Source organism: Chrysemys picta, chromosome 6, assembly GCF_011386835.1.
Source record: "Chrysemys picta bellii isolate R12L10 chromosome 6, ASM1138683v2, whole genome shotgun sequence".
NCBI lineage: Eukaryota > Metazoa > Chordata > Testudines > Emydidae > Chrysemys > Chrysemys picta.
In genome coordinates this window covers 105289006-105303932 of record NC_088796.1, presented here as the reverse complement: position 1 = coordinate 105303932, position 14927 = coordinate 105289006, and the positions used below count along the sequence as shown (strand labels likewise).

At 43.2% G+C, this 14927-nt stretch overlaps 1 protein-coding gene across 5 annotated transcripts in view; it reads right to left on the bottom strand.

The window, feature by feature from the left end:
• Nucleotides 1-14927, bottom strand: part of PSIP1 (PC4 and SRSF1 interacting protein 1) — a 63531-nt gene that overhangs the window by 37157 nt on the left and 11447 nt on the right. For all 5 annotated transcript variants that reach the window (XM_042850524.2, XM_005295154.5, XM_065549499.1 and 2 more), the window contains exons 5-7: nucleotides 5362-5478; nucleotides 3119-3223; nucleotides 850-912 (exon numbers count right to left, since the gene is read on the bottom strand). In XM_042850524.2, coding sequence (XP_042706458.1) covers nucleotides 850-912; nucleotides 3119-3223; nucleotides 5362-5478 — 285 coding nt within the window. The remainder of the gene's footprint in view (nucleotides 1-849; nucleotides 913-3118; nucleotides 3224-5361; nucleotides 5479-14927) is intronic.

The window sequence follows — 14927 nt, the reverse complement described above, 5'->3', positions numbered from 1 at the left end:
AGGTACTTCGAATTCAGCTACGTTAATAACGTAGCTGAATTCGAAGTACCTTAGTTCGAACTTACCGCGGGTCCAGACACGGCAGGCAGGCTCCCCCGTCGATGCCGCGTACTCCTCTTGCCAAGCTGGAGTACCGGCGTCGACGGCGAGCACTTCCGGGATCGATCCCAGAAGATCGATTGCTTACCGCTGGACCCGGAGGTAAGTGTAGACCTACCCTCAGTTGATCAGTTTTTACCCAAGGTAGTGCAAGACACCCAATGAGAGCATTTAGACATTTTGAGCATTAGCTTTGCGCAAAAGAAGGCTCACTAGAAACTTTTTGAAAAATGGCTAGTATCTCAGGATTTGTATCTCCACAATTCCTGGCTCAAATGACCCCAAATTTGGGTTGCTAACCCTAACCCAGAAGTCATGACACAACCTTAACTACAGTAGCACTGCCATGCCACTATAATAACGGAGCCACAATATAACAAAAGATTAGTCAGTCTCATCTCTCTTGCTTTCTCTGATCTATGTCAATCTCAAGGAGATAGATAATCATATTGAAGACATTCCTTAGATCTAAAAAACTTGAATTTGGTACTCAGTTTTTCTGTAAGCTTCCAATGAAAGGGGGCTTTTCTGGACTATAGGATTTACTGGCATTTTCATTGTATTCTAAAGGGATTTGTTAAGTGAATAAATTGCTGATATACTGCTGTACAGTTTTGAATTTATTCAAAAATCAAATGAAGATTAATTTTGATTGGAATATAATTTGTTATTGAAAAAATGTGAGAATCCAATAGGAAAGCCACCATCACAAAATGATTGATAAGGTAGAAAAATTAAGTATATTGTTACCTTTCTTTTTCTCCCTCTTCTAGCAACTTTTGGAACAGGTACATCATTAGCTTTCACCACACCCTGAAAAAGTAACACTTAGAATGTTAACAAAACATAAAAGAGTTAGTTTAAGTTATTATGATGCTTGAATGATCATTTTACCATAGCCTTTAGTCCATACAGTATTTTAGTGAAAGACTCTATGCACACATGAAGGTATCTGTTATCAAGTATCAATATTAGGCAATTTAAGTTTCTTTCTAAAACTGTAGTAGAGGATTAAGAATCAGTGACACACCTCTTCAAAGAGACAGATAAAGGTATAATGGCTTGTTCCGAACTTTAGTAAATTGCAAATTAAATACTAATTAGGATTTTGTTTAATATGTACGGCCATATTTTATTGAACTCACCAAGTCACATCTACATTCAATTTCTAATGTGTTTGTTTCCCAGTGTGTATTGAGTGAGATACATACATTAGCTTAATTAACCTTACCCAACTTGTATACGTGGCTTGATATTTACTCTAATAATTAAGGGCCAAAGTCTGCGATCAGATACACGTTCTTAACTCCCACTGACTTCAATCAGTTATATAAACATTTAAGCAGAACTTGACCTTACATTTTAAGCCACTCCCGAGACATGGTCAGATGATTATTCTGTTAGTGACTACAGCAAATTTAGAATATTTGTATTTTGACTTAACAATCTTTGTAGTACAGTATTAAATTGCTGCGTTTCTTCAGAATTTAGTATTCTCAAACTGTGGTACACATACTACTCCACTTGTTGTAAGTGGTATGCCAAAAACTTTAAAAAAAGTCTCAGTTTTAAACAGTCATCACAATATTTGCTGGGAGTCAGAAAATGACCAAGCAACGAAATGCAATCTCCTGGCCACTTTCAGCCATAATGGTGAATAACACTTGTCTGACCATGCCAGCACTGTAGTTTTATTTAGCAATGTGTTGTGTCACGCAGCTGGTTGCTGTACTCATTTGGTATACAGCTGGCTAGCTTTCTGATACACCTAGCTTTCGGCTTCTGCTGTGCTGCACAACTGAGGTGAATTTGCAAGGTTTTATACCACACCACCAGAGTTCATGTCATCTGAAAAGACACACATGATTCACAGTAGCCACAAAACCTGCAGCCGCAAGGAGCCCAGTAAGGGGATCCACGGTCCAAAGCTGCTGAGTAACAAGAAGCCTCCTGGGGCCAAAGCTGCCTGATGCTCAGGTAAAGCTTCCCACTTCCAGCCAAGAGTCCCCCAACCTCTGCCACTGCCCTCTGAACCCTCTCCGGCCCTTTGACACACATGCACCTTTCTCATTAATGTCACTTTTTTTCATTTTCTCCAAGAGCTACTCAAAATGTTTTGTATTTTTCTTGATTTAAATTTTGTAAAAAATAGTAAAAATTAAAAATCAAAGTGAACTTCAGCTCGTGTTCAATAATAATCCAGATAAGAATTAGCAGGCACTCTGAATTTTAAATTAAACAGGTTAAAAAAAATACATCAAGTCACTGAATATATTTCAGCAGTACATCAAAATATATCAAGACCTCATTTATGACATGTTTGTTTTTGTAATTTGAGTATCACAAAAGAAATAATAATGGCTGCTTCATTGTGTTTCTTTTTGATATATTTGCTAAAAATCTGAGATGTTTAAAAAGGATGCCATAATTAGAACTGGCCAGAAACTTTTCAATTAAGTGTTTTTTGTTAGAAAATATAGATTTGTCCAAACAGAAATTTTGAAAGCATCTTATGTTTTGATGAAACTTTTGTCAGGAAGATTTCTCAGACCCAGCATGAAATTTCTGGTCAAATCAAGGGAGAGAAAGGCCTCAAAACAGCCAACAGCCCAGTGGAATGCAGAAGAACCAGGTTCAAATCCCAAATCAGATGAAGCAGGAACCTGAACGTGGGTGTACCACATCCCAGGTGAGCGCCCTAACCATCCGACTGCTGGCTATTCTGGGATGATATGTGTGAGACTCTCTCTCGGTTTTCAACAGGTCTTGGTTTCCTTCTGTACTGAAACAAAACTAAACGTTAAAACCTCCATTTTTTGTAAAATGGAATTCCTGTTTTCAAACCAGCCCTAGTTACAAATGAACATTTTAGGTTTCCTTATTCATTTATTTTACTACAGAGTCTGGAGATACTTAAGCCTGTATTAGGGCCTAAAATAAATGTGTATAAAAGAAGGAGAAATTTGCATGTAGTATTTCAAACATCTGCTTGAGGCAGAAAGAAAAACATCCCACATACTTCACTACTGGGTTTTTCTGAAGGGACATCTTCTTCCTTTGCAGCATCCATCTCTTTTTCTTCTGTTTCATCTTCAGTGGGCAAATTATCCTGTTTTGGAGATAACTGTAAATAGAAAAACCAAAGTCGCTAAATTTCACAATTTATATTAACCGAAATCTAAAAGAACTTGAAAGGCCACCAGCTGCAACAGACTCATTGCTATCAAGTTGCTTTCCACCTTTAGTTGAAATAATTTAATAAACAAGTTTCAGCGTGGTAGCCATGTTGTTGTTTTTGCTGATACAGACTAAGGAGTCCTTGTGGCACTTTAGAGACCAACATATTTATTTGGGCATGAGCTTTTGTGGGCTAAAACCCACTTCATCAGATGCATGGAGTGAAAAATACAGTAAGCAGAATATATATTATAGCACATGAAAAAATGGGAGTTGCCTTACCAAGTGGGGGGTCAATGCTAACAAGCCAATTCAACTGAATTTAACCTTAATTGAATTGGCTCGTTAGCAGTGACCCCCCCCCTCTTGGTAAAGCAACTCCCATCTTTTCATGTGCTATAATATATATTCTGCTTACTATATTTTTCACTCCATGCATCTGATGGTGGGTTTTAGCCCACAAATGTTTATGCCCAAATAAATATGTTAGTCTCTAAAGTGCCACAAGGACTCCTCACTGTTTTTAATAAACAAGGTCAGTTTAATCTGCATATAAACTTCTTCCATTTTTGAGGCATACCCCAAAACTGTTTGTTAAGATTGCTCTCCATCATTCCCTACAGTTTTTCAAGCCTAATTTTGTGGTTTTACAATCACTCACCCCCCGCCCGCATTTTTTTTTTTTAAAGCAACCGCTCCCTTTCTTCTACATGAAACATTCACGCAAACAAAGGAGACCAAACTTAACTATAGAGGGGTGTGATGGGGTGCCTACTCCACAAGGCCTGGAGGGGTTAAAGTGGCTAGGCAGGCCAATTAACTGCCCAGGCTACCCTTGAGGAAGAAGACAGGGAGCAGGCCACTAACTGGAAATGGGCTCAGCTGGGTAGGAACAGGAGGGGCCCGTATAAATCCCAGGAGTTGTGAGCAGCAGGACATTGCAAGGCAGTAGTTTACAATCACTCCCTATGAGAAGGAAGCTTGGGCTAGCAAACCCAGAAAGAGGAGGAAGCCAGATAGGTAGGAAGAAGCCCAGGAAAACAGCAGCAAAGGGTAGGACCATACAGACCTTGGCTGCTTGTTACTGGCTGGAACCCAGTGTGGAGGGCAGGCCTGGATTCCCCTGCCAGCCACTGGGAAGTGGCGCAGGGTGATGGAGAGATCAGCAGACAGCTGGTTTGAATTCCCCAGAAGGGGAGGAACTTAGTGACATGGCCAGAGGGCCAAGGCACGAACAGGAAGCTACAGCTCTGGGAGTGTAGTGTGAAAGAAACAATGGGTAGAGACACAGCCAGAGGAGGGCAGTGCCTGGCAAGAGCTAATCCCCAGAGCTGCCAGGAGGCGGCGCCACGTGTGGTGAGTGGACCCTGTGACAAGGGGATACAGCAAAACTGACTACACAAGTGATGTCAAATCCACAAACTAAATGAACTAGAAAACACTAATACTTTTCCTCCCCAATATTAGACATTATTTATAGCAGCAATTAAAAAGTAGAAATTTTAGAAAGAAATGTTTTCAAAAGTGAAGTGTATCCCTCTAAAAATCTAGTCTGTCTTCTTAAAAGTCATGTATACTCTTATCCTTACATGTCAAAAATGAAGCCTCATCTATACTAGAAACTATACTATATTATTGATAGTAACACATTGATACAAAGTAAATTGATATAAGTAAGGGTTAAGTCAGTTTATAGGCATCCACATTAGGGGTTTGCACTGGTTTAACTAGACAGACTTTTTAAAGAAACAGACATAGGTCTTGACAATCATTTCTCGTTCCACTTACCTGATATGTATTTTGAATATCTGACTTGTTTAAAACCTGACTTGTATATTATTATTTTTAAAAAATTAAGTATTTGTAGTTGTAAGAAATTGTTTCAAATTATATATAACGGCTTAATACATAATAGTAATTACATAAGGACAAATGTTAGTGTTCATGCCTGAAAACAGAAGACTTAGTCACACCACCACTGCATTGTTCATTTAAACTAAATATGTAAAATTGTGTTGTTAAAATTTGTAACTGAAAAGATTTCCAAGACAGATACTAAAACAGTTAATTTATATAGTCACTTACTTTGGGAACTGTAGACTTTCTCCTTTTGGTTCCTACTTTTTCTTCACTTTCCTCAGTGGGCTCTTGACAGCTTTCTTCAACAGTCTCTTTAACAGTGTTGTTAACAGTTGGATGGGACTTTAAAACAAAAATATTACCACATTTATGAAGTCAAATAATTTACTGAAGTAATGAATAATAATGACATTGAAGTTGCATGGTTGGGTTTAAAATTAAAAATCAAATTTTCTTTACCTGTGTTTTAAGTAGTCCCATAGCTTATTAGAACTGATTTTTTTTTTAAATCTAGTTTTTTCCACTATAACTAATTTTAAAATTTCTCTCAGCTGAGACAATGAAAAAAACCTTTCAAATATAACTTTCACAGTTCCCATGTACTAGCAGTAAGTTGTGTTTAGACAACAAACATTGCAAGGGAAGATTTTAAAAAGTTTCCATTGAAATTTAATTAAAGACTGGAAAAGTTTTGAGCCACATACAACTGAGTAATATCCTTAGCACACCAGAACTCAATTCCACCATAGGGTGACATTTCCTAGGCCCTGATGAACATAAGGCATACTCCACAAGCATTTTCTTGCACATCCTTATACATGTGATTGTGCCATTTAGTAATTCCACAACTGACGCAAGAAACTGACGACCACTATTTAAAACTGCTTGGGCTATATGAAGTGGCATTAGATAAAAGTTTGTAGTTTGGCTACAACCTGATCCACTTCTAAGATTGGCTATCAACAGTAGGTGAATTAAAAGCAAATGGTTATTTTCAGGAAAGGCATATGAATCAAAAATATTCTTTGATGCAATGAAGGTGGAAAGGATAGCACTAGAGCCATGGAAATAAATAGGAGAGAAGAGAAAATCACTTACCTTTAATTCTGCCTCTCTGTAGATAATATTGTGCACGAGTCTCACTCCTAGGACTTGCATCCTCTGTATGAGAGTAGAACGCCCCTCTTAATTTTTTCCCCCTTGAGGGCAGTGGTTTTGGATTAGAGCCCAAAGCTGCCATGCTAGCAGCTAGAAGCTATCCCCAACTAAGTATAAATGCTGCCCTCTGAACATTCAAGCCAGTTCCTTCAATTGTATCAGAGCAGCAGCTCTGCTATAGTAAGGTTAAGACTGGCTTTCTGCTTAAAACTCAACTCTGTGCTCTAAAATCCTATAGTTGCTTGAATTACCTTGAAATTTAGTACATCTCAAAGGAGGTGTGGATTTGGTAGTTATTCAAATTTGGGGCCATTTGACCCAGGGGATCCTGAGATACAGCACCCATAAAAAAGAAATCAGCATTCCTTAAAGTTGACAAATTCTGCCAGCCTATTTGTGCTCACAGATATAGATCAAACCAGGGCTCAAGACCACTGCCCCATGGTCTCAAATGCTCAAGGTTACCCCCAACAGAATTTATGGTCCCCTTTGAGGGAAACAAAGTTAAAATGTTATTTCAAAAAGAGTTTCCTTCTCCAGTGAGGTGCTTGCAAAGACTCGCAGGCCTGTTTGTATGATTAATAGATTAATCTGAGCATATTCAGACAAAGGCTAACTATCCAGAAGACTACCCTTTTAATCACAGGACCTGGGAGGCTCTGAGAGAATATCACAATCCTTGAATCCGAACACGCCCCCCCCACACACACAGAGCTCAAATCCAACCTAGTGCAGAAATCTGAAGTAAAAAGGCAGGTATAATACTCCAATCTACCTCTAGCAAAAGGGATTTTAAAGAGGGGGAGCAGATGTGATTTGAGTACAGCAGAATATTCAGAATACCTTGAACCTATTGTTTGAAAATACACCACACAAGAAAATTCTCACTGGAAAGGGTGATTAGTGGTGAAGAGTAGGTGTGAATAGGAGAAAAGGGTTTGGGGGAGGTCATGGTGATTAGAGGGAGGGTGTGTGACAACTGGGAAGAGGGATATGGGAGCAAGTGACAGGAGGACTGGGCTGAAGAATAGGGGTAGGGGAGCCTGTCCGCCCCACATTCCCCTTCTGTGTGTGCACCACAACCTGAAGCCCCCCTACCCATCTATGATGATCTGTTCCCTGCTCATGTGAGCCAGGTTCTGGGGGTAGCTTTTCTGTGGGTGTCTGAGCCATGCTCCCTAATCCCTTCCTGTGATCCAGAGGTAACTGCCGACCTAGGGGGTGTTTGAGCCCTGCTCCATGTCTCTACTGTGTGCCTGCCAGAATCTGGGGGTCCCTGCCCATCTATGGGAGTCTGACACTCACATCCCTGTCCTCCTCTCATGACAGCCAGATTCGGGGTGGCAGAGCTTGCCTTTGATGGTGTCTGAGCCCCTCTCCCTACCCCCATGTGAGCTGCGATCTGTAGAAGCTCTACCCTATCCCTCTGGGTGGGGAGCTTAGACCAGACATGCTCAGAGCAGACACCAATAACACTGCTGAAACTAAGATGAAGAGCTGAGAATGGGTGTTTGACACACATCAGAAACTTTCCAGCACTGACTCTTGATGCAGTTCACACATCTCAGAGCTATTATTTCAGGCTGTATTCATCTCCAGTGGGTATTCTCTTTCATCTGAAAAAAGAACAGGAGTACTTGTGGCACCTTAGAGACTAACAAATTTATTAGAGCATAAGCTTTCGTGGCCCACGAAAGCTTATGCTCTAATAAATTTGTTAGTCTCTAAGGTGCCACAAGTACTCCTGTTCTTTTTGCGGATACAGACTAACACGGCTGCTACTCTGAAATCTTTCATCTGAGAACACATCATTGAGATTAATGATAGACTCTTAGACTTCAACTTTTAAAGTTTGAAACCTACTGTGGGCAGAAATCTGAGAATGAACTGTAAATTATAGGGAAAAATCTACTTCCTCACAGTTGTTCGTTTGTGGGTTGTTGTTTTCTTTTAAATGAGTACAGCAAAATATTCTGAAACTTTTTGAAAAGAAAATAAATTACATGAGTACTCAATGGGAGGCAAGGAGTTATTGAAGTGCAGTAATGGGTGGTAATAAGGGTTTGGGGTAAATGGGAATGTGTGTAGGGGAGGGAAGGGATTGGGATATGAGGACTAGTAGGGGAAGTTGGGAGTTTATGAATGGAGGGGCCTGTCAGCCCTGAATTCTCACCTTGTATGTGTTTGCTAGGATCTAGAGGAGCCCTATCCTCTGCAGGGGTCTGATCCCTCTTCCCTCTTGGTGCAGCAGTTCTCAACCAGGGGTTTGCGGCCCATTAGGGATCCATGAGCTGTTTCAGGGGCTCGGCCAACCAAGGCCGCTCTGGAGCCCCTGGGTCCCAGGAGAAGCTGCCTAGTTGGGCTGAAGCCCAGCACCCCCCAGCCCGGCGGGGCTAAAGCCCTGAGCCATCTCACCCTCCATAACTCAAGGGGCAGAAGCCTCGAGCCTCCTATCCCATGGGGTTCCCAAGGCTCTTTCCCAGCCCTACAAGGACAGAAGACGGGTTGGATCACAGAAACCCCCTTGGGAGCTGCCACCCGATGTGCAAAGACTACCCCTGTTCCTGTTTTCCCTGCCAGCTCAGGTCTCCAGCACCCTGTCTTGCTGAGCCAGACACTCCCGTCTGCTCCAACAGAGACCCAGGGTCTGAATCACTTGCCCCAAAGCTGCAAGTTTGCCTGAAAACAGCTCACAGAACGTGCTTGTCTCTAGCACTCAGATGCTCAACTCCCAATGGGGTCTAAACCCAAATAAATCCATTTTACCCTGCATAAAGCTTATGCAGGGCAAACTCATAAATTGTTCGCCCTCTATAACACTGATAGAGAGAGATGCACAGTTGTTCGCTCCCTCAGCTATTAATACATACTCTGAGTAAATTACTAAATAAAAAGTGATTTTATTAAATACAGAAAATAGGATTTAAGTGGTTCCAAGTGGTAACAGGCAGAACAAAGTAAGTCACCAAGCAAAATAAAATAAAATGCGCAAATCTATGTCTAATCAAACTGAATACAGATAATCTCACCCTCAGAGATGCTTCAGTAAGCTTTTTCTCAGACTGGACACCTTCCAGGCCTGGGCACAATTCTTTCCCCTGGTACAGCTCTTGTTCCAGCTCAGGTGATAGCTAGGGAATTCTTCATGATGGCTCCTCTCCCCCCTTTGTTCTGTTCCACCCCTTTACATATCTTTTGCATAAGGCGGGAACTAGGGTTACCATATCTAATAAATAAAAAAAGAGGACCCTCCACGGGCCCTGGCCCCGCCCATTTCCCCACCCACAGCCCCGCTCCAACTCCGCCCCTTCCCCGCCCTAACCCCGCCCCCCTCCTCCCTCCCACTCCCAGCCACGAGGAAAGGGCTGCCCGAGCGCTACCGGCTTCACGGTTTGCCCTGCGCCCCCGGCCGGTGCTTCCCCAGCGCAGCTGGAGCCCGGGAGGGGAAGTGCCCAGCCGGGGGTGCAGGGTCTGGAGGCTGCCCGGCAAACCGTGAAGCCGGTAGTGCTCAGGCTTTGGGCAGCCCCTATGCCTCCGGACCCTGCGCCCCCAGCCGGGCACTTCCCCTCCCGGGCTCCGGCGGCGCAGGGTCCAGAGGCAGGGGGGCTGCCCAAAGCCGGTAGCGCTCGGGCAGCTCGGCTCTGTTTAAGAGCCGGGCTGCCCGAGCGCTACCGGCTTCGGGCAGCCCCCCTGCCTCCGGACCCCGAGCCGCGGGCCAGGCACTTCCCTTCCCAGGCTCCAGCTGAGCTGCTCCGCTCCTCCCCTCTCAGACTTTAAAAGCCGAGCTGCCCGAGCCAGCGCTACCAGCTTCGGGCAGCCCCCCTTGCCTCCGGACCCTGCGCCGCCGGAGCAGAGCAGCTGGAGCCGGGGAGGAGAAGTGCCTGGCCGGCGGCTCGGGGTCCGGAGGCAGGGGGGGCTGCCCAAAGCCGGTAGCGCTGGCTCGGGCAGCTCGGCTCTTAAAGTCTGAGAGGGGAGAAGCGGAGCAGAGCAGCCACGGGAGGGGAAGTGCCCGGCCGGCATTTTCCTGGACATGTTTGGCTTTTCGGCAATTCCCCCCGGACGGGGGTTTGATTGCCGAAAAGCAGGACATGTCTGGGAAAAACCGGACGTATGGTAACCCTATGGGAACCCTTTGTCCCTCTGGGTTTCCATCCCCCCTCACTGGAAAAGCACCAGGTTAAAGATGGATTCCAGTTCAGGTGACATGGTCACATGTCACTGCAAGACTTCATTGCCCACTTGCCAGCACACACATATACAGGAAGACTGACAGGTAAACACAGCTATCTGCGGATAATGGTCCTTGTTAATGGGAATCATCAAGATTCCAAACCATCATTAATGGCCCACACTTTACATAATTACAATAGGCCCTCAGAGTTATATTTTATATTTCTAGTTTTAGATACAAGAGTGGTACATTTATACAAATCGGATGATCATACTCAGTAGATTATAAGCTTTGTAATGAGACCTTTTGCATGAAGCATATCCCAGTTACATTATATTCACTTATTTTTTATAAAACCTTATAGACTGCACAATGTCACACCTGAGTCCCAGGAGAAGCTGCCCCGTTGGGCTGAAGCCCAGCACCCCCCAGCCCGGTGGGACTAAAGCCCTGAGCCATCTCACCCTCCACAACTCAAGGGGCAGAAGCCTCGAGCCTCCTATCCCATGGGGTTCCCAAGGCTCTTTCCCAGCCCTACAAGGACAGAAGCTCCCCATCCCCCGCACAGCTGAAGCCTAGAGTACTCCCCCTCCCCCACTGGGCCATGGAGTTTTTATAGCATGTTGGGGAGGAGGGGGGGCTCTGAAAAAAAAAGGTTGAGAACCCCTGTCTTGGTGAGTTTGAGCTCTTCTCTGCCTTTCCACATGAGCCTGAATGGAGGTGGGGGTAGGGGGAATGTGGGGGGAAGGACGCGCAAAAATTAAACATCTAAAAATCCAGAAAATAAAGAAAGATACACATCACCCCAGTGTGGGGGCTGCCAAGAGTTGGGGAAGCAATTTGGAGGAGGAGTGGACCCAGTGGACTTGGGGCATGACTGGGAAAACCTGGCTGAAGCAAGGGCAGGAGTCCCAGCTGGAGGTGAGTAGTGGGAATGAAGGGCCCATCTAAATGTGCAGGTTGGGCTATACAACCAAGGTAGCATGCAGCCCTCCAGTAAGCTGTGGCCTGTGATGTGTATGCAGAAGCAAAAGGCAGACAGCAGGGAGCGAAGTCTTACACGTAAGCAGTTTCTACAGTGCCAATTAATGGCTTAATGCAGGGGTTCTCTAACTGGGCGTTGTGAGGTTTTTATGTGGGGGTTGCGAGCTGACAGCCTCCACCCCAAACCCTGCTTCACCTCCAGCATTTACAATAGTGTTAAATATAAAAAAAGAAGTGTTTTTAGTTTATAAAGAGGGGGTGCATTCAGAGGCGTGCTGTGTGAAATGGGTCACCAATACAAAAGTTTGAGAACCACTGGCTTAATGGGATAGGAAGGGGAGTGAGAAGCTGAAAATATAGAGCCCATCTATAAAAAGGGAAATAAGGACAACCCAGGGAATTACAGACCAGTCAGCTTAACTTCTGTTAATGGAGCAAATAATTAAGCAGTCAGTTTGCAAATATCTAGAAGATAATAAGGTGATAAGTAACAGCCAGCATGGATTTGTCAAGAACAAATCATGCCAAACCAACCTGATAGCTTTCTTTGACAGGGTAACAAGCCTTGGGGGGGGGGGGGGGGGGGGGGGGGGGGGGCCGAAAAGAGAAAGCAGTAGATGGGGTATATCTTGACTTTAGTAAAGCTTTTGATACTGTCTCACATGATCTTCTCATAAACAAACTAGGGAAATGCAACCTAGATGGAGCTACTATAAGGTGGGTGCATAACTGGTTGGAAAACCATTCCCAGAGAATAGTTCTCAATGGTTCATAGTCATGCTGGAAGGAAATAATTAGTGGGGTCCCACAGGGATCAGTTCTGGTTCTGTTCAGTATCTTCATCAATGATTTAGATAATGGCATAGAGAGAGTAGGCTTATAAAGTTTGCGGACGATACCAAGGTGGGCAGGGTTGCAAGTGCTTTGGAGAATAGGATTAAAATTCAAAATGATCTGGACAAACTAGAGAAGTAAATAGGATGAAATTCAATAAGGACAAATGCAAAGTACTCCATTTAGGAAGGAACAATCAGTTGCACACATACAAAATGGGAAATGACTGCCTCGGAAGGAGTACTGCGGAAAGGGTCTGGAGTCATAGTGGACCACAAGCTAAATATGAGTCAACAGTGTAACGCTGTTGCAAAAAAAAAAAAAAAAGCACGAACATAATTCTGGGATGTAGTAGCAGGAGTGTTGTCAGCAAGACATGAGAAGTAGTTCTTCCGCTCTACTCCACGCTGACTAGGCCTCAACTGGAGCATTGTGTCCAGTTCAGGGCGCCGCATTTCAGGAAAGATATGGACAAATTGGAGAGAGTCCAGAGAAGAGCAACAAAAATGATTAAAGGTCTAGAAAACGTGACCTATGAGGGAAGTTTGAAAAATTGGGTTTGTTTAGTCTGAAAAGAGAAGACAGAGGGGACATGACAACAGTTTTCAAGTACGTAAAAGGTTGTTACAAGGAAGAGGGAGAAAATTTGTTTTTCTTATCTTGAGGACAGGACAAGAAGCAATGGGCTTAAATTGCAGCAAGGAAGATTTAGGTTGGACATTAGGAAAAACTTCATAACTGTCAGGGTGGTTAAGCACTGGAATAAATTGCTTAAGGAGGTGGAATCTCCATCACTGGAGATTTTAAGAGCAGGTTAGACAAACACATCAGGAATGGTCAAGATAATACTTAGTCCCCTGCACTCATGGCTAGATGATCTCTCAAGGTCCCTTCCAGTCCTATGATTCTATGAAATGTTGGCAGGGGAGCTACAGGAAATGATGGGGCAGAGGGTAGAGAAAGAATCTTTTCTCATATGCTTAAAGTTCCATTAACAACTATTTAGTAAAACTGTCAAGGTTTGGGGGCATAAACCATGGATGAGATTTCTCACTGGCCCTGTCAGCAACTACATACTGCAAATATTTTAAAGCATGACTATTATCTCCATTCCACTATAACAAAATATACATTGGGACAGGGAGCACTGAGGAATCACATAGCAATTGTGTGGCCTACTAAAAAGACCACTGGACTGGGACTATTCCTAGCTATACCATTGGGCCTGCTGAGTGACTGCAAACAAGCCACTTCACTCTCTGTGCCTCAGTTCCTATCTGTAAAATGGGGATAATGCAAAACTTTTTGAGATCTATTAATAAAAAGCACTATATAAAAGCTACATCTTTTGATCACTACCTAGCCATGGGAGCACATCAGTTGCAAACTTAGCTGAGAACTACAACTGCCTTAATGACCACTAAACTTCCACCAACAAATATTTTTGTTTAAAAAAAAAAAAAACCTAGGAAATTATGAGGCAAAAAACTTGATTAATGCAGAGTTAAGGTTTATGCTCTGGAAGGGCACAAACTAAGTACAGCAAAATTCAAACTTCTGAAAACCAGGTAATATAGAGAAATAAAGGTCTATACAACATACATTCTTGCACTCTGCCTTTTCACTATAATGGACAGGAATTACTTCGCTTGCCCTACACTCAAACACTGAGTCCACTCCCCTGACAGAATACCACATTTGTAAAATTTAACGATTTCAATCTTTTTAAGGCTCCTTCACACTTGCACACAGGATACTACCTAACCCTATACTTTTTCCTACTCATCATTAAATCCACAGACTGCTTTCATTACTACTGACAATACCAATGGCAAGAGAATCCCAGTGCCCTGCTACTGACACAATCCTGTCTCGAAATGATGGAGACTGGAATCTCAAGGTGCATATATCTCTTTCCTTTGATAAACACATGGGGAGAATCCAATGCAGATCTCCTCCTATCACAATCACAGCTCTTTCAAGCTATTCCACCACCATTCAGCAGTTACACTTAACAGTGAAAACAGCTGGAATGCATGCCATTCCAATGGCTACTGACAGTTCCAGGGGGACAGAGTTAAGGTTCCATAGGTGTTTACCTTAACTCTATTTCCTTGTTTTAAGAAGTCTGAGTTTTGCTGAACTTGATGTTCTGGAAGGGTAAGAGCTATCACCTGGCAACCTGAACTCTGCATTAAGTTTTCTGCCATTTAGTATAGCACAAAGTAAAGCTTCCAGGGGGAAAAAAAGCTAATCAGAAAAAAAAAAAAAGTACTTCAGGGAAAAGTACAATAGAGACATCTCTGAACATCAAACAAATTCAACTATCATCTTTATGCTGACAACTCACAGATCTACCTCAATACGCTGTACTCATCTTCTCTCCAATCTAAAATCTCAGTCTTTCGGACATCTCTTTCTGGATGTCTGTCATCTTAAGCTCACAATGACTAAAGCAGAGTGCTTAATCCTCCCACTGCCCCCATGCCTAATCCTTCCCCACACCTTCCCAGGATGAGTGACACCACCACAACCAACAACCTCCCTGTCACAGATCTCTAAACTGGGCGTTATCTTTGACTTGGCCCTCTAGATCCTCCCATCCAGGCTGTATCTAAATCTTGCTGATTTTTCCTGCTTAACA